The 20,404-nt window shown below is 43.2% G+C and overlaps 1 protein-coding gene and 1 long non-coding RNA gene across 2 annotated transcripts in view; one reads left to right on the forward strand and one right to left on the reverse strand.

The window, feature by feature from the left end:
• The window catches only part of RNF217 (ring finger protein 217), a 132,414-nt gene extending 124,719 nt beyond the window's left edge, over positions 1 to 7,695 (reverse strand). Inside the window, exon 1 of the mRNA XM_061427378.1 lies at positions 6,718 to 7,695. Within this exon, the coding sequence (XP_061283362.1) occupies positions 6,718 to 7,599 (882 nt within the window). The 5' untranslated portion in view covers positions 7,600 to 7,695. The remainder of the gene's footprint in view (positions 1 to 6,717) is intronic.
• On the forward strand, positions 5,413 to 15,000 carry LOC133253756 (uncharacterized). The gene is made up of 2 exons (XR_009738409.1): positions 5,413 to 6,603; positions 14,012 to 15,000. It is a non-coding gene; the product is annotated as an uncharacterized LOC133253756 (long non-coding RNA).
• Positions 15,001 to 20,404: the final 5,404 nt, after the last annotated feature.

Genomic DNA, 20,404 nt, shown 5'->3' on the forward strand with positions numbered 1-20,404 from the left:
TCCTCTTAAGGTCTCTTTGCTGAATGCCACACGCCAACTGCCATCCTTTTATGAATGTCTAAACAAGCTTTTGGAACTTTGCATGAACTCCTGATTCTCCTTAATATAAGTCCTCCTACAGTATTCCTCACCTTGTTAAATGGCAAACCCATTCTTCTGATTGCTTGGGCTCAAAACCTGAGTCATTCTGGACTCTTTTCCTCTTATCCCACACCAAGTCATCAGCACATTCCATCAGCTCTACTGTCATAATACATCCAAAATTCCACCAGTTCAAACCGTATCTACCTCTAATCACCCTAGTCTGAACCATCACATCTCCTCTCTGGCTTATTGCCAAATTCTTCTAACTGATCACTTCCATTCTTTTTTTTCCCCCAAGTTGTTTTTTTTTTTTTTTAATGGCTTTTATTTAGCTAGGTAGCATGTGGAATCTTCATTCTCTGACTAGGAATCGAACCTGTGCCTCCTGCATTGGAAGCACAGAGTCTTAACCACTGGACTTCCAGGGAAGTCCCTTTACTTCTGCTCTTAACTCTCTTGATACATTCTCCACAGAGAGCCAGAGTCCTCTGTCTTAAAGGTGAAGTCACATCTGACTAACCCAAAACCATCTTACCGCTTTCCAGCTCATTCAGAGGAACTGCAAGTTCTCTGAGGCCTTAAAGCCCTTTCCATCAGCTTTTCCCACTTCTCCTTCCGGTTTCTTCTTAGTGCTTCCCACCTCATTCCATATGCTTCACCCATATGAATCTCTCTGTCATTCCTGGAACCCCTCAGCAAGCATGCTCCTGTCTCTGGAACTTTATACTTACTGTTTCCTCAGATATTCTCTTGGTTTGCTCTCTCACTGCCATCATGAAGATCTCTGCTCAAAAGTCACCATGTAAAACAAACCCTCGCTGACAATTCCTAAAAACACTATAAATACATAAAGAAAAACCTCCTTCCCAATATTATCACCTTTCCCTTGTTTTTCTTTCTTTATAGTATACTATGGTAGACTAAATAATATCTAGTATACTAACTAATTTACTTATTTTATTATCAATCTCCCCCCAGCCTAATAAATAAACTCCATAGAGTAAGGGGTTTTATCTGTTTCACTTCTCTGTGTTTCCAACACCAACAGTGCTTGGTATGTAATAGGTATTTAATATGCAAGGGAATTAAAATTAAATAATAAAATACACTAAATGGAAACATAATAACATATTAACAGAAACTGAAACACAATAAATGTAAAAAATGCTTGAAATATAGGTGTTCAATTAATGGTTGTTATTTATGGAAACTTCAAAGCTCAAGAGTAATTACCCAAAACTGATGGGGCAAATAGTAGTGATCACTTTGAAAGAGAATGTTCTTCTAGGAATTATTGTCCTGAAGATACTGAATTTTTTTTTTAAGACAGAACTTGATTTGGGAAGGTTCAATAAGTTTATCACATAAAACTCTGCTGACAAAGTGAAGTAGAACCAAGAAACAATTCTTTGAAAGTGTCCTAACTTTAAAGATTGGCCATATTTTTATGAATGATCCAAACACAGTTAGCAAAATGTTTTCTTTTGAGTATTTTTTTTGCAAAAGCGCAAAAGTAATAAAAATGTTGAAAGAAGCAAAGCATTAACTAATATTCTATTTACAACAATTACAAAGAGCTCTAAGAAATGTTAATTAAGAACATTTAATTATAGTAATAACTTATTACAATAATGTTTCTTATTACTTTGAAATAAACATGTAAGAGGAGGAATAGTAATATGTTTACTAAAAGGTTAGCTGGTGTTCCAGAACTGGCTTAATAAAATCCTCCCAGAAAGGAAAAAGAAGAGGAGAGCCACACTTGTCTGAGAACTTAAAGGAAAGCTTATTTATGCCACCAGATAAAGCTTGGAGGAAACACGGCCAGCAAGGCTCTAAGCCAGCTCCTTGTGGGCATTTAATACATTTAAAAAGTCTCTCAAGGTCCCTGACATACAGGTAGCCAATAAATGTCTTATATGTGTAAATGGTACATTAACAAATGAAAATGTTAATTATAAGAAATTATGACTCAGACATCTGTCTACATCCCCATCACCAATGCTTAAGGAAAAGCTGGGAGCTCAAATCTAATGTTCTTTTTGTGTCTCTCACATGAGGAGTAAGGAACAGCCTTCAACTATAAAAAGCTGAGCTCTACTCTAGGAGGAAAAAAAAAATCACCACTCTAAAGGTGACACCCAAGGAAAGTAGTACTAGTCAGGTTATTTGAGACCCGTAGGCAGGGCAGGGTTTCTCGGCGGAGCGTGTCGTCTCTAGACGCTGGAGGACGCGGGAAGGCAGGCGCCCAGACACCATCTGCACCTGAGGTGCAGGTCCTGAGGGCCCAGCGCACAGCCCGGACAGGGCCCTGACTCCTCGGCAGCACTCAAGTGCTATTTAAAATCAAATTTTGAAAAGTAAGAGGAAAAAGAGAGAATTATTAAGGGGAAATGGAAATGAAGAAATTATTAAAAGAGAGAGCATTAAAGAGTCAGAAGAGGAAAAAGAAGTGCATGAGTCAGAAAGGTGTGAAAGTGAATGTTAACCACAGCTCCAGAATACACACCACACACACACACACCCCACACACACACACACACCACACACACACACCCCACACACACCCCCCCCACACACACACCACACACACACCACACACACACACACACACCACACACACACCACACACACACACACCACACACACACACACACACACACACACAGAGTACACGGAAGAGTAAGTTTACATACGCCGGAATCCTCACTTTTAAAATTCACAGAGTGATTTAACAGGGTTCAGTCTCTTATTCTTCACATTTTCAAGACTACCAAAATCACAGCTGGCAGGAGAAGAGCCATAAATTCACCTGTGTGAAGGTGGCTGCTGGCAAACTCCATCTTGAAAAGGCCAGTTTCTAAAAATATACAGGGTGCTTTAAGGTTTAAAGGGAAAAAGCAAGCTACACTTTTACCCATAAAGGTCTGGATGACTCAGAGTTTAATAAAAGGATCTAGAAGCTTTCACTCCTAGGTCACCGGTTCTAGGATGACTATAGTAGACAGTCATTTCAGGACATTATCATCTAGCAGCTGTTTTGTTCACAAAGTGCCGAAGAAATGTGTTGCTTGTCTCTATTAATACTCATTTGACAGGTGTATACATTCCAATTCATATGCATGTGCCATCACAAGCACTTTGAAGCAGAGTGATGAAAGTCACAACAGCTGTTACCTTTAGAAAGCCCTTAGCATGTCCAATTCTCTCTTTTCTTTATATAAAGTGCTCAATATTAGTATTTCACATCCTACCAGATTTTACTGTTTCAAATCAAAATCATAAAGGAAAGATACCTGCGGAGAATTTTTGAAATGAGTGCGGTATCATTCCATGAAATGAGGAAAGTAACAACCCTTCCTCCTAAGAAAATGGGGTAAAGGCCAAACCAGCTGAGAAGGTCAGTTCTCAGAACGGCTCAGTGCCCTGAAGGAGACCACAGATATCCCTGGCATTGCATGCTCTAAGCCACGGTCATACATGTGCACACAGGCCATTGGAAATGGACTTCTGAAGTTTATGCACCAAAGATTTACATACTCATGCAACACAAACCAGTTAAACTCCCACTGTCTGTACCATAGGGCTCTAGCGCCTCTACCTCGACCCCTATGTATGTGTACCAAAGATTATAATGTACCAGTTCAATCCTTCACCACAGCAACTGATACCTGCTGGCCAGTAAAGTCATTCCACTAAGAAGGATCCTACATAGACCCCAGGCATAGTGATAACTGAAGAAGAATTCTTATCACTGAAAAAAAAACTGGTTTTAGTTTTTCAAATCACTGTTTTAAAAAACTAAAACTATTATTTTTAAACCACAATATAGAGGAATTTGGGCTTCCCAGGTGATGCTAGTGGTAAACAACCCACCTGACAATGCAGGAGACATAAGAGACGCTGGTTCAACCCCTGGGTCCGGAAGATCGCCTGGAAGAAGGCATGGCAACCCATTCCAATATTCTTGCCTGGAGAATCCCAGGGATAGAGGACTCTGGTGGGCTATGGTCCATAGAGTTACAAAGAGTCAGATGACTTAAAAGATTGAGCATGCATGCATGCACATAGAGGTATTTGGGTTTCCCAGGTGACCCAAGGGTAAAGAATCCATCTGCCAACCCAGGAGACACAGACAACATGGGTTCAATCCTTGGGTTGGGAAGATCCCCTGGAGAGGTCATGGCAACCCACTCCAGTATCCTTGCTTGAAGAATCCCAGGGGCAGAGGACTCTGGGAGGCGACAGTCCATGAGGTCGCAAAGAGTCGGACACAACTGATGAACTGAGCGTGCACAGAGGTATTTAAGTCACCACCTAATCTCCTATGTGTACACTGAAATAATGGAGACAACTACCCACTGGCCTTCGCCACATATTCAGGCCATGGCACTAATGGAAATAAGACTTATCACCTAAAAATCTGCATTCCTGTCTTCCAACTTTGTACCTTCTTCCAAAGAATTCATCAGCTGCTTTTAGAAGAATATTATTTAACCAGGCAACATTCCAATTCACATTTAATATGCATTTTTAATGACTGCTTAAATGCTTAATAGGGACTCTATTTTATTTTCTTAAATGATATTAACTAATACACTAAGTATTTGGCACAAATCCAAAAGATGATGACAAAAGTCACTATTAACTTTTTATTTCAAATATATCGCTTTAGTTTAAAAAGCCTTAAGACGCCTGCAAGTTCAAGCTTGACAGATTTACTACTGTAAAAACCAAGAAACCTTAGAAAATAAAAAAGAGGGCACTCTTTATGCCCTTTTGATCGGGTTCAGAAAGGCACCAAAACAACTCTGCAGTTTTTGTTTTGCTTTAGAATTGATGTGTCATTAGAGAGCCTGTAATTCCATTTCATTGATGAGAAAATTAAGACACAGAAAGGTTAAATGACATGGAAACAAGAGTCTTTGCGTAGAAGAGACCTTAGGATTAACACAGATCAGATTTTGGAGGCAAAAAAAAGTTTTTGCTTTCAGGAAACGGAAATGCTTAAGGAAATCAAACTGCAAAGCAGAGTACCCCAACTTCTAATGACCACCTCCCTTGAACCTCTAAACCCACACTGTATTTCTATTCAATGCTTAAGTGCTACATGATATTGTCACTCTGTTTACACCTCATCATATGCTACCTTGTATTGTTCGTGTGTACACATCTTGTACACACAAGGGAGCTTCCTTGGAGTAGAGCCCATAGTTTGGGAATGTCTGAATCCCACCACGGGGCCTTGTCCATGGCTATCTGCTTGACTGTTTGACAGTGACATCCTAGAAACAGCCACAGTGAGAAGCGGGCTTTCCTCCTGTTTGAAGTATCTGTTTGCGGATAAAGCACGAAAGAGACATCACAGACTCTCACAGGCGCTTGGATAATCTCAACCATCTTGGCCAAGTCACTGCTTGTGTAACATTCCATTCTGTCTAAATTCCCCTTTGCGTTTTCCACTGGGCAGGGTACACACTTTCAGTCTAGACACAAGCACAGATTAGCCACAATACACAGAGGAACTGTAGTGTGAAATCCTGTTTAGTTCCCTTCAGCCAAAGTTATTAAACACTGTTAGGAGGAAGGATACCAACATGAGTCTATCAGACACAGGGGCTCTAAGAAAGACACTGTCTAGTCACACAGACATACAGAACAACTTCAGTGCATGCAAGACACGCAGAAGTGTTTGAAAGTATATAAGCCGTGGCCTGGAGGGTGAGGGAAGGCTTCACAGAGAAGTTGGCACCTTAACAGCTCAGGATTTTGAAAGATGAATAGGCCCAGGACAATCAGACATGGGATCAAAGGGCATTCGAGATTGTGCAAAACACTGGCAGAAACCTAACAGACTGAAAGCTGCTAGAAGGACGCCTTCACCACCAGGGAAGGAAAGCCGGTCAACTGCACTCTTCAACTTTCCAAGAAAAAAAACAAGCTTTCAAATAAGCAACTGAGGAGGAAAGTTTCACCAGTGCTTGTTTTGTTAAGCCTCTTAGCCTTGCTTTGCTTTGTTTTGCTTTTTCTGTTTTGTTCCTTCTTAAAGAAATAAAGCATTCTGCTGGCTTAAAACTTCAGTGAGAAAAAGTACTTCAACTTTACTGTGGAAAAGGAAACTGAAAAGTGACCCAGGGGCAAGGAATACATAATTAATAACACTTTTCTTTGGATTACCTGAAAGTAGCAAAATTTCAAATTCAGGAATCACTCATTGCAACCCTTCTCTCCACTAACTCAATACATATTTATTTTATGCCCACTATTTGTCAGTTTCTGGAATACCAGGCCTCTGAAGCGCGCTCAACTGCCCTCCTCTTTGAGCAAGCTCCTTGCTCGAAATCTAATAAAATAAATAGAAGAGGGCAATGCATTCATACCCTGTTCCTTCTGTGGTGGCCAATCAAAGCCCAAAGCTCACCCAGAGTTAAATTCCAGTCGAGCTAACCCACGAAGACAAACACACTTAAATATTCTAAGGGCAACAACCGAGATGTAAGACACTGATAGACGTCCTTGGTAAGGGTGCTCATCACCTCTTCCGGTGAGCAGTGAGCTGGCGTGCGGGATTTCCTGGCCACGGATTTGGAAAGCTGAATGGGGAACAGAGGAAGGTCGGAGGGGTGAGGTTACCTGGGAGCTCAGGTAGACTCTGAGGCACTCCTCGCATACGGCCTTCTTGCAGCAGGGCAGGGGCTTGATGGGCTTGTCTTCCAGGCACACCCGGCACATCAGCACCATGAGGGGCGCATAGGGATCCCCGACCCCACCCAGGTCGGAGTAGGGTGGGGCTCCCAACAGGCTGGGCACGGAGAACGGCTCCGGCGCCAGGTAGAACTCCAGCTCGATACTGCCGCCGTCGGGGGACAAGGGGTCCGCTGGGAGCGACAGCTGGGGGCTGGGGAAGGAGGAGGGGGTGCTGGGAGGGTTGGTCACCGGCGGAGCCCGAGGTGGCGATGCGGGCAGCGAGAGCCGCTCCGCCGAGGGGACCTCGGACAGGTCGTTCTCCACGCAGAACACGGAGCAGAACACTTGTCTCTTGGCCGGGGGCGGGCGCCGCGGGCCCAGCACGTCCAAGACCAGTCCGTCCGGGGCCCCGACGTGGACACGGGTCGGGGGCTCAAGCTCCTCGCCGGGGGGCGCCTCCTGCTGTTCATCCCCGCTCTCGTTTCGCTCCCCCGTTTCCTCCTCCTCCTTGGCCAGCTGCTTTTGCAAAGCCTGCGGGTTGAGGGGCCCGGGGAGGGCCAGTCCCGCGGGCTGCCCGGGTGCCCGGCTCTTGCTCCAGCTCGGGGCCCCTCGGCTCTCCGCGGGCTCCGGGGCTCCGGCGTCCGCGCAGCCGGAGTCGCTTCCGCAGCCGCCGCCGCTCGGCTCGGCGGAGGCGGCGCGCGGCCCGGGCGCCCCGGCGCTGTGCCCCGGCGGCCGCGGGGGCTCCGGGGGGCCCGCGGCGTCGCCAGCGGGGATCCGCGCCTCCAGGGGCCCGCCGGCACCGCTCACCGTGCTCTGCTCCTCGCCCATCGCCGCCCGCGGCCCGAGCCGCCGCTGCCCATCCAGCCGCCGGGACCCCCACCCGGCGCCGGCGGGCAGCGGGGGCAGCGGCTCGGCTCGACTCGGGGCTCCGCTTCTGCTTCCGGGTCCCTCCTCCGAGGCTGGGACGCCCCGAGCTCCCTCCAGGGAGCCCGTGCTCCCGGGCGGCGGCGCGCGGGGAGCCCGGCCCGGCCTGCTGCTGCTCCTCCTCCCGGTCCGCCCGCGCGGCCGGGCACCGCCTCGGGGGCACCGAGGGCCGCTCGCTCCGGCCGCCGGCGCGCGCGCCCCACATGCAGGTCGGGGCGGCGCCGCGGCCCCCGGGAGCCCCCGTGCGGGACAGAAGGGTCCGGAGGGAGGAGACCGTCAGTCCCGCGCCATCGCCGGTCCCCGCTGCGGGCCAGGCGGCCGGAGGGCGGTGGTCACAGGGTCGAGGGGCCTGTGGCGCCGCAGCGGCGCGCACCGGGAGGGGCAGCCCGAGCGCGAGCCAGCCGCCGCGGCCCCTGGGGGAGAGGCCGGAGCGCGCGACCTCCCGCTCCCGCGCCTCGTGCTTCACCTAGAGCCCTCCTCGCCGCCCCTCACCCCACCCCTTTGGCGCACACCTCCCCACACGTACACACGCGCGCGGCCACCGCGCGCTCACTCACGCACACCCCGAGTGGGTGTGATCTCAGACCGGGATGCGCTCCCGCGCCCGGAGTTCACACTCGGCCTCCACCAGACACCCTCCGGAGCCCGCAGGCTGCCCCTCGGGCTACACTCGGAGGAGAACTTCCTACAAAACTCTCTTTACTGAAAGCGGGAACCAGAAAAATCCTGGCTACTTAGGATTTTGCTTTCGCTTGTTTCTCTTGAGTTCGTCGGATTTGAAATCCTCCGAAGATGGGGTTCAGAAAAACAACGCTAGGAATTCTTAGTTCAAAATGCTGTATATACAACTCTGCTTTCTGCTTAATGAAGTAGAAAAGATGTTTGAAACCTACACATGTGCCAAAAAGTACGTTTAACCTTGAGCGCTGGTAAATATCCAGGTTTATCCCCTTTTCCTCCTTTTCAATGTCCTCTTAGGAACTTTTTTTAACCCTTGAGTAGTCCAAAACGGGTAGCCTTAATTAAGATAGTAAGATGGTCTGGCCTAATTAATAAACCAGATTATTGGTGAAAATCATGAAAAGTTTTATTAGCATAACCATATTTATCCCCCAAACTGTTTCCAAGACAACAGTTATATTTGAGCCAGAACTTAATTATGTGTTGATCTATCTTTATTTTCCAGGAAGTATTAGTCACCCAGACTGGTGCGTTTTAGTTCCCTAAAGCCAATGAAAACATTTTTGGGAAGCCAACCTTTGTTTTTTTTCATCTTGAGAGGGAATTCAATTTACACGTTCATGTAATAGGAAGGGGCTATGAAGTGTGTAGACTTTTTTGTCTTGAAATTGTTAATGGATTGTTCTATATTTTCCAAATCAGATACAAATGATAGAAATGTGATTAGGTACGCAGGACTAAGAGTTTCCCAGGTGGCTCAGTGGTAAAGAATCCATCTGCCAATGCAGGAGACGCAAGAGAGGCAGGTTCAATTCCTGGGTGGAGAAGAAATGGCAACCCGCTCCAGTATTCTTGCCTGGGAAATGCCATGGACAGAGGAGCCTGGTGGGCTAGAGTCCACAGAGTCTCAAAAGAGTTGGACATGAGTTAGTAATTAAACAACAGCAACAACAAAACTCTGGCAAGAATGATAAAAATAGAAAGTGAAAAACAACCATCAATAAAATCAAGAATGAGATAGATGACATCACTTCTTATGCAGCAGTCATTAAAAGGATAATAAAGTACTACAGACAATAATATGCTCATAAATTTGACAGTTTGGAAGAAGCTAATTCTTTGAAAAATTAGTGCAACTCAGCCGTAATTGAGCAAATATAAACATGCAGGACTAAGAAAGCAGAGTAACACTAACGAACACCTCTATCACATGTGTGTGATGTTCAGCAGCCCCACAAAGCTATAAGTCTAATCAGTCGGTCTAAATGCCACCTCGTTTGTCAGTTCAACTCAAGAATGAAGAATTTGGGACTCCCTGGTGGTCCAGTGACTAAGACTGAGCTCTCAATGCTGGGGCCCTGGGTTTGATCCCTGGTTGAGGAACTAGATACAACGTGTCACAGCTAAGACCCTGCACAGCCAAATAAATAAATTAAAATAAATATTGTTTTAAAAAGGAATGAAGAATTCTTATTTGAAAGATTAAATGTTATTTAGGGGTTTTTTTTCATCGTGGCTCATTGATTTCCTGATAACTGCTGTTTTTTCCAAATAATCCTAGTGTTTATTGCTTTAAAGGCAAGGACAAGAAGCCCACATATATGTGTCTTTTCTGTATGCCATCTGATAACTACTTTTCTGTTCTTTCTAAATAGATATAAGAGTAATCCATGTTTTCTAGATGACAGTAGTCTGAGGGTAAGACCAAAGTAACAATAATGGATACAAAAAAGTATATCTCTACAGTGTCTACAGGAATCAAACCCCTCACAATCTTCCCATAACTTTGGGACCCCCTCTCCTACAGATGTTTGTCATAGGTGTTCCAAAAACATGTTCCTGCAGTGTCCACCCTTTCGTTTCTTATTCCTCAGATTCAGTTCACTGAAAGTGGCTTTCCTTGACACTGAATCAAGTCGCTGCTGGGATTCTTGAAGGCTGCCTTGGCAGCTCTGCAGCCCTTCTCCTTACCATGACTTCCTTCCATAGGATTCATCTGGTGTTTTGTAAAAATAGAACCACGGCATACCAGCCTCTAGACAGACTCAGACTTGAATCAGACCTGGGCCCAGCACCCCTGGTCTTTAATTTGGGACCCATGGGACACCAGCATCATGGAGTTAAAATGCAAAGTTAATATGATGATCCTACTATCAATTTCCCCTGAAATAAAACACATGAAGCAGCTATGATGATTGTGCTGATAGGATTCATTAAATATATGTATATACATATAGGTTGAAAATATAGCTACCATTGTGAAAATTTCACTTATCCAAGGCAAGCTTAGTATTCTCAGACTCAGACCACCTGCTCCATATCAGGCTGTATACAGTTGTTAGCACAATATGAACCCTATCACCAGTATTCTGCCATTGAATTGAATTTTTGAAGTCGCTCAGTCGTGTCCGACTCTTTGTGATCCCAAGCACTGTAGCCTACCAGGCTCCTCTGTCCATGGAATTGTCCAGGCAAGAATACTGGAGTGGATTGCCATTTCCTTCTCCAATTCTGCCATTACCAGGTTCAACTTTCAGTGTTTTGTAATTTGCAATGAGCTGTGCACCTTCCCTAAAACCAGCACTTGATTATTGGGATACAGTACTGACATAGTCAACTGCTTTAGATCATTACTGAGCGTTATTTTTTCTATTACCACCTTTCCTGTCCTGGCTTTTAAACATGACTTGCTCCTGCTTCCTTGGAAAATTTTTTTCAGGCTATAGTTTGATAATTAAACAGCTAATTTTGTTAATTTATTAGAAAATGTTATGAAAAATAAGAAAAGCTGCGAATCATTTAAATTTTACACACTAAAGGCAAAATTAATTTCTTCCTAACTGTTGTGGAAAAAATAGCATATAATGTTTCAGTTCAGTTCAGTTCGTTCAGTCACTCAGTCGTGTCCGACTCTTTGCTACCACATGAATTGCAGAACACCAGGCCTCCCTGTCCATCACCAACTCCCGGAGTTCACCCAAACTCTTGTCCATCGAGTCTGTGATGCCATCCAGCCGTCTCATCCTCTATCATCCCCTTCTCCTCCTGCCCCCAATCCCTCCCACCATCAGGGTCTTTTCCAATGAGTCAATTCTTCGCATGAGGTGGCCAAAGTACTGGAGTTTCAGCTTCAGCATCATTCCTTCCAAAGAAATCCCAGGGTTGATCTCCTTCAGAATGGACTGGTTGGATCTTCTTGCAGTCCAAGGGACTCTCAAGAGTCTTCTCCAACACCACAGTTCAAAAGCATCAATTCTTCGGTGCTCGGCTTTCTTCACAGTCCAACTCTCACATCCATACATGACTACTGGAAAAACCATAGCCTTTGTTGGCAAAGTAATGTCTCTGCTTTTTAATATCCTATCTAGGTTGGTCATAACTTTCCTTCCAAGCAGTAAGTGTCTTTTAAGTTCATGGCTACAATCACCATCTGCAGTGATTTTGGAGCCCCCCAAAATTAAGTCTGACACTGTTCCAACTGTTTCCCCATCTATTTCCCATGAAGTGATGGGACCAGATGCCATGATCTTCGTTTTCTGAATGTTGAGCTTTAAGCCAACTTTTTCACTCTCCTCTTTCACTTTCATCAAGAGGCTTTTGAGTTCCTCTTCACTTTCTGCTATAAGGGTGGTGTCATCTGCATATCTGAGGTTATTGATATTTCTCCCTGCAATCTTGATTCCAGCTTATGCTTCCTCCACCCCAGCATTTCTCATGATGTACTCTGCATATAAGTTAAATAAGCAGGGTGACAATATACAGCCTTGACGTACTCCTTTTCCTATTTGGAACCAGTCTGTTGTTCCATGTCCAGTTCTAACTGTTGCTTCCTGACCTGCATACAGGTTTCTCAACAGGCAGGTCAGGTGGTCTGGTATTCCCATATCTTTCAGAATTTTCCACAGTTTATTGTGATCTACACAGTCAAAGGCTTTGACATAGTCAATAAAGCAGAAATAGGTGTTTTATTGGAACTCTCTTGCTTTTTTGATGATCCAGCGGATGTTGGCAATTTGATCTCTGGTTCCTCTGCCTTTTCTAAAACCAGCTTGAACGTCTCGAAGTTCACGTATTTTTGAAGCCTGGCTTGGAGAATTTTGAGCATTACTTTGCTAGCGTGTGAGATGAGTGCAATTGTGTGGTAGTTTGAGCATTCTTTGACATTGCCTTTCTTTGGGATTGGAATGAAAACTGACCTTTTCCAGTCCTGTGGCCACTGCTGAGTTTTCCAAATTTGCTGGCATATTGAGTGCAGCACTTTCACAGCATCATCTTAGCATATATATATAATTCATTTCCTGAAGAGGAATGAACATGGTGGAATGATTTTCTAGGTCTGCTTCTGAAAGACACAGTTGAATGTTGTTCCTCATACTCCAATTTTCTCTCTTCTTCACCCATAGAGAAAGAGAACTTGGAATCATTAGGGAAAAGAGGCATTTAGTATACCAGAGAGGAACATTTTGTTTTTCTACCTAAATTCCCTAAGGAAAATACAAATAACAGGCTTTATGAGACAAAGTTAAAAATAAAGCAAAACAGTATATTCCTTCAAATTATAAAAGTAGAGCCCAAATGCTTGGAAAACATAGGAAACTAAGAATAACAAGGCAGATGAGCAGGGAAAAAGAAGACAAATAGAAGGGAGAAAAGGGGGGCGGGGAAGGAAGGAGAAGAGAAGAAAGGGAAGAAGGGAAGGAAGGGAAGAACTTTATTATCCACTACCCAAAATAACCACATAAACTACTTTAATACCTTGATAAATGTTATTCTAGTGTTTACATCTCTGTGTATAAAAAATATCAAATGGCATATGCTCTTTTTTCTGCTTTTTTAAAAAAAAACTTAATCATATATCCTGACCATTTTTCACATAAGACATCTATACATCATCATGATTTATGACCATATAGAATTTTACTTTATAGATGCATCTCACAATTTATTGAACTAATTCCATTTATTTTAAAAATTAGTTTTAAAAAAGAATTTAAGAAAATGTATAAAATTTAATATATATGAATATGTAGTATAATTTTTGTGTACATTCCTAACCATATCATAAGGTCCTAGAAATTAAATTGCTGTTGAAACAAGAGTAGATGTAATTTTGAGGCATTTGGCACACATTATCACAGAAATTTAGCGCCAATTCATAACCCCATTAACAGATTATGAGAGAGTCTCTCTGTTCTGTTCAGTCACTCAGTTGTGTCTGACTCTTTGTGACCCTTTGGACTGCAGCCTGCCAGGCTTCCCCGTCCGTGGGATTTTTCAGGCAAGAATACTGGAGTGGGTTGACATTTCCTTGACCCATGAGAAAGTCTACATCCCTAATATTTCTGAGGAGATTTTTGAAAATTAAAGATAAATAACATTTCATTTTTAATTAATGAGCACATTCTTTTAAATTAAAAGGGAAAAAATCAAATATTAATTGTTGATTCTCTTTGGATATATACAATTTAACATGGCCTATATGTCCTCTGTTCCTGAGGTTGTGGCTTCCCTTCCTCGTCTTTTTAAAAATTTCTTCATCACCTCCTCCTAACGTTCTAAAAATGCTTGGAGATAACCTCAGACATAAGTAATACTTTCAAGTCTGTGATACTAATTTCTCATTTCCTAAATACAGGTGCACCTATTTGAGTGCCTGAATTCATTCTCAAATGAATACTGTGCTAAGAAAACCTCATCTTTCAGCCTACGCTGTGGAAGCTCTTGGAACTGAGGTGGGACATAGTACAAGATCAACTCTTCTCGACCTGAGAGAAGCCAGTTCTGCCCTCACAGAAAAAGTCACCTTGGAGTTTAACAGCAGCTCAAAGCAGCTCAACTCTACTCTGGTGACTTTGGTTTACCATAAAGATGTCAACCCTGGCTCTGCATGTAGAAATCCCTGATCTCCTCTTCCCAAGGCATAGAATGACATAAAGAGAGAGACATGCTCTACCTTTCTGTTCCCCAGTTTCCCTTTGTGAAAAGGGTGTCAAGTCACCGCCTCCTCCTGACAGGCTATGTTTATAGCAGGAGTCAGAAAAATTTACAGCCTGGCCCCTCCCTGGCCCTGAGACTGAAATGCCTCGTTGGTTTGGTAAGCAAAGAGTGAGATACATCTCTTCTTATACAGTTCTCAGTACCCATTGCCTCATTGCTGGGTTATTCACAGTTAAGGAAATCATTTTGTCCAAACTGAGGGATAATCAGGCATCAATGCAACAGAGCTGAAGATGCATTTGTACAAAACAAAGCTTTAATTCTGAAAAGCACAGAGATTTTCTTACCAAAAGGAAAAGCAAATCTCTTCCAAATTATGGAAGAAGTAAAGATAAATTAAAGATTTATTTAGAACAATGGAGAAGTGCTTACAAAACAGGGTTAAAATGAAAAAAGACAGGAAAATCTAATGTCTATGATTACAACTGGGTAGGCATGTATGTGATAAAATAAGAACAAAAGTAATGGGAGTTACTGTATAAGGGTGATGATTTTTTCCCTCATTTCTGAAGATTTCTAAAATTTTATATTGTTTTAAAAATGGACAAGAGAGAAAACAAGATTTTTTTTTAAAGAATGAAACAGTTTCATCCTAATGAATGGGGAAATAAAGCTGGTGTTAATAGATGTTATTTGCCTGCACACTCGTGAAATTTAAGGTGTGCAAGTCCTCCTATTTGTGTTACAATTCAATTCAACAATCATTTCCTGAAAGTCTATTAGATCCTGTGTCAAACTTTGGCAAACTCAATTTGCTAATTTGTTCCCCAATTTTTCCTTTATTTTTAACTTCCTGACATCTATGATACACTTTAAGCTGTCCCGAGCAAGAACATATCTTAGCTATATACAGAATTCCAGTACCTAGCATTCTGCACATATTAAGTTTTCAACAAAACATTTTTTTTTGCTGTTTTTATTTTTTATATATATAAATTTATTTATTTTAATTGGAGGCTGACTACTTTACAATATTGTATCAGTTTTGCCATACATCAACATGAATCTGCCATGGGTATACATGTGTTCCCCATCCTGAACCCCCCTCCCACCTACCCCCCCATACCATCCCTCTGGGTCATCCCAGTGCCCAGCCCCAAGCATCCTGTATCCTGCATTGAACCTGGACTGGCGATTCGTTTCATATATGATATTATACATGTTTCAATGCCATTCTCCCAAATCATCCCACCCTCGCCCTCTCCCACAGAATCCAAAAGACTGTTCTATACATCTGTGTCTCTTTTGCTGTCTCACATACAGGGTTATCATTACCATCTTTCTAAATTCCATATATATGCATTAGTATACTGTATTGGTGTTTTTCTTTCTGGCTTACTTCACTCTGTATAATAGGCTCCAGTTTCATCCACCTCATTAGAACTGATTCAAATGTATTCTTTTTAATGGCTGAGTAATACTTCATTGTGTTTATGTACCACAGCTGTCTTATCCATTCATCTGCTGATGGACATCTAAGTTGCTTCCATGTCCTGGCTATTATAAACAGTGCTGTGATGAACATTGGGGTATAAATAAAAGAAGAAATAAACAAATGGGACCTAATTAAAATTAGAAGCTTCTGCACAACAAAGGAAACTATAAAGCAAGGTGAAAACACAGCCTTCAGAATGAGAGAAAATAATAGCAAATGAAGCAACTTACAAAGAACTAATCTCAAAAATATACAAGCAACTCCTGCAGCTCAACTCCAGAAAAATAAACAACCCAATCAAAAAATGGGCCAAAGAACTAAACAGACATTTCTCCAAAGAAGACATACAGATGGCTAACAAACACATGAAAAGATGCTCAACATCACTCATTATCAATGCAAATCAAAACCACAATGAGGTACCATTTCACGCCAGTCAGAATGGCTGCTATCCAAAAGTCTACAAGCAATAAATGCTGGAGAGGTTGTGGAGAAAAGGGAACCCTCTTACACTGTTGGTGGGAATGCAAACTAGTACAGCCACTATGGAGAACAGGGTGGAGATTCCTTATAAAACTGGAAATAGAACTGCCTTATGACCCAGCAATTCAACAAAACATTTTAAAGGAAAGTAAGGACAACGAAAGAATGAGCTTCTGTAGTGACAATCATTATACAGAGATATGGTTCTTAAATTGTATACCAAGGGGCCCTAAGGCATAATAGTAAACTCCCAGTTCCTAACTGATTAAAACTCTTGTCCCTCCCTCCCACAAGAGGGAAGGGACATGCATACACCTATAATTGATTCATGTAGATATATGGCAGAAACTAACACGATATTGTAAAGCAATTATCTTATTAAAAATAAATAATTTTTTTCTTTTTAAAATTCGGTATATTTAAAACTCTTCAGGGAATCACAGCATCACCTGTGGGATACCATGTAAACTACTGCTATTGAGTTGTTCAGACCTAGTTACTACAAGGAATTTCTTTTGGCCTCAGTTAAAGGGCGGGGCTTCCCCGGTGACTCAGCAGTAAGGAATCCACCCGCAGTGCAGGAGCCACAGGAGACTGGAGTTCGATCCCTGAGTCAGGAAGATCCCCCAGAAGAGGGCATGGCAACCTACTCCAGTATTCTTGCCTGGAGAATCCCATGAACAGAGGAGCCTGGTGGGCTACAGTCAGACAGGACTGAAGGGACTGAGCACACAAGTGCAAAGGGCAACATGGAAAATACCTGAGACACAAGGGTGCCATGACCTGAGGAAGTTTGGAACTTTAGGTTGGAAACCACAGGTATAGGTAGAGCAGAAGCAACGTGATCAGGATCCTAACTTCTTAGAGATTTATATTTTAAATGTATTTTAAACCTACCTATGTCATAAAGAATTAACCTTACCTAACAAAAGGTCGGACTTCCCTGGTGGCTCAGACGTTAAAGCGTCTGCCTGGAATGCGGGACACCCAGGTTCGATCCCTGGGTTGGGAAGATCCCCTGGAGAAGGAAACCTGGCAACCCACTCCAGTACTCTTGCCTGGAGAATCCCATGGAGGGAGGAGCCTGGTAGGCTACAGTCCATGGGGTTGCAAAGAGTTGGACACAACTGAGCAACTTCACTTCATTTAACAAAAGGTCTGGTCCTTGCTGCCAGCTCCTGGAAGGTAAGTATAGGGCCTGCCTACAGAAATGGGTCTTTCTGTTATATGAGGACCTTTAACCATGTCACACAGTCTGTGCTAACAACATCATGTATGCAGTGAGGGAGGTGGTCTTTGGGTCACATGGTATCAGCTTGACCTCTGGAGGGGCAGGGAACTAACTGAGTCACTGGTGTGGTCTGCCATGTCTGTATCACTGACTTCCCATGAAAATCCTGGACACCAAGGCTTGATGAGCTTCTGTGGTTGCAATATTCCATGCACATTGCCACACATCACTGCTGGGAAAAATAAGCACTGTCCACACTGGAAACCCATTCCAATGTTCTTGCCTGAAGAATCCCATGGACCGAGGAGCCTGGTAGGCTACAGTTCACTGGGTCGCAAAGAGTCGGACACGACTGAGCGGCTGAGCACACGGCACAGCATAACACTCCACTGGAAGGAGCCAGCTGCCCTGTCTCTCCTGCACCCTGCTCTGTGTACCATTGCCTGTGGCTGATTTGAATTTGTGTCTGCTCATTGTAATAAACCATAACTGTGAGTAGGCATTTTTGCTGAGTTCTGAAAGTCCTTCTAGGGAATTATTGAATCTGAGGGTGGTCTTGAGAACTTACTGAACTATGTCACTGCAAAATGGAAATTGATCAACTTTTATGGGATTTCATTTTCTTTATTTTCCCAAGCAGAAAGAGGTCATTAAGAAGGTATGGGACCCACTAATGCAAGAATATGACAAGTTTAATATAAAAAAAGAAGAAAATGCATTATCTTGTTCTTATCACTCAAGAAAGTTGATTTTCTCAGATAATATAGAGAAGTAACTGACCCTTCTAATTTATGAACTGCTTGAAATTGGTTATGACATTTTCCTTGACATAATCTAGCAAAAGATTAAATGATGCTGAAATTTTCTCAGCTGATACGATTATATTTATTTTTAAATTATGGCAAATAATTTTATCTATTTATCTCAACACATTTGCTACCAAGTTGGAATGGGAGCACCCAGATGCCTTTGGAGGATATTAAATATCACAAGCTGTTTCTCAAACACTGTGAAATCAATAAAGCTCAAAATATTTTCTCAAATATCTCTTTGAAATTTCTCAGTATGCAAGTATCTTAAAAAGCTTTTTATTCACAAATTCCTAACTCACTCACTTTTTTTTTCTTATCTTTATTGGACTTTGAAGTTGTTTTTATAACCTTTATGAGAATGATGCTTTATTCCATAATTATATACTAGAAAAAGCACTGCTGCTGCTGCTGCTGCTAAGTCGCTTCAGTCGTGTCCGACTCTGTGTGACCCCATAGACAGCAGCCCACCAGGCCTCGCCGTCCCTGGGATTCTCCAGGCAAGAACACTGGAGTGGGTTGCCATTTCCTCCTCCAATGCATGAAAGTGAAAAGTGAAAGTGAAGTTGCTCAGTAGTGTCCGACTCTTAGCAACCCCATGGACTGCAGCCCACCAGGCTCCTCCATGCATGGGATCTTCCAGGCAAGAGTACTGGAGTGGGGTGCCATTGCCTTCTCCGAGAAAAAGCACAAGCCTGGGTAAATTAATATCTGTATCCTAGTCTTAATTTTGCCACTAACTGTCTATTTCCAGGCTTCAGTTTTTACTCTGTAAAATGGGCAGATTTAACTGGATGACCCTAAGGTTCATTTCAATATTAAAACTGTCATTTTCAATTTAACCCATAGACATTAATCCCTATGTTGTACACATTGTTGTGAAATATATAGGGCGTATAAATGGTGAATATAACTCAAGTTATGCCCTGAAGAATCTTGCAATTAAATAGAGAGAACCGGTGCTTAGTTGTAATAGCAGACATCTTTTTGTGGATGGTGTTGAGCCATAATTCAGGGGGGATTTCTGCCTAGGGGGATCATAGAAAGTTTCATGGAGAGCCTAGAAGGCAAATTAGGTTTTTACGAATGGAGAAGGTGGTGAGGATAGTACATTTTCCTGTCGGGAGACTAGATGAGCAAACACGTGGTACCTTGGTTGGCAGCTCGTGGCCCCGGGTGTCTGGTCCTATGGGATGCGTGGAGAAAGGGCAGGAGAAGAGGCAGGAAAGATAAGTTTAGGACTTTGTACTTGATAGTTCTGTTTGTCCTTTTAGATCCCCTCTTTCCTTTTCTCTGCCTCTGGAAGCGGACTCACAGGGACACACATCAATGGCCTCAATTACCCTTTGCTGCCGAAGCAGGTCAGCCAAGGGAAGGCACGGGCAGGTGATCAGAGGGTTGGTGTGTTTATTTTTCTGGCTCTCAATCTGCCAGGCCCCTCTATGATGTCTGTGCCCCTCTATCGCAAGCCATAAATGCTATCATCTCTGGGTTCTGAGAATTTCTTCCTTCAGGGAAAAGGGAGGTATGTTAGTTTCCCAAGGCTGCTGTAACAAAATACTGCAAACAGGAAGACTTAAAAAAACAGTCTCCTAGCTGTGGTGGCTAGAAGTCTGAAATAAAGTTGTCAGCAGGACTATGCTCCCTCTGAAATCTGTAGGGGAGACTCCTTCTTCACCTTTTCTAGCCTTTTGAGTTCGCTAGCAATCCTTGGCATTTCTTGGTTTGTAGGAGCATCGTTCACATCTATCATAAGATAACATTCTGAAATACTACGGCTTAGGACTTTACAGATCTGTTTGAGGGATACAGTTAACCTCATGACAGGAGGTAAGGCTCCCCACAGTTGCTAATCCCCAGGTACTGTGCTATCTCTCATGCAAGACCTAAACCCTATCCTAAACACTTTTGTAATAGGTAATTACCAAGCTCTGCTATGTTACTTGAGCTTCCCTGCTGACTCAGTGGTAAAGAATCTGCTTGCAATGCAGGAGGCCCAGGTTGGATCCCTGGATGAGGAAGACCTCTGGAGAAGGGAACAGCAACCCACTCCAGTATTTCTTGCCTGAGGAA

This window comes from Bos javanicus, chromosome 9 (genome assembly GCF_032452875.1).
Source record: "Bos javanicus breed banteng chromosome 9, ARS-OSU_banteng_1.0, whole genome shotgun sequence".
NCBI classification, from domain to species: Eukaryota; Metazoa; Chordata; class Mammalia; order Artiodactyla; family Bovidae; genus Bos; species Bos javanicus.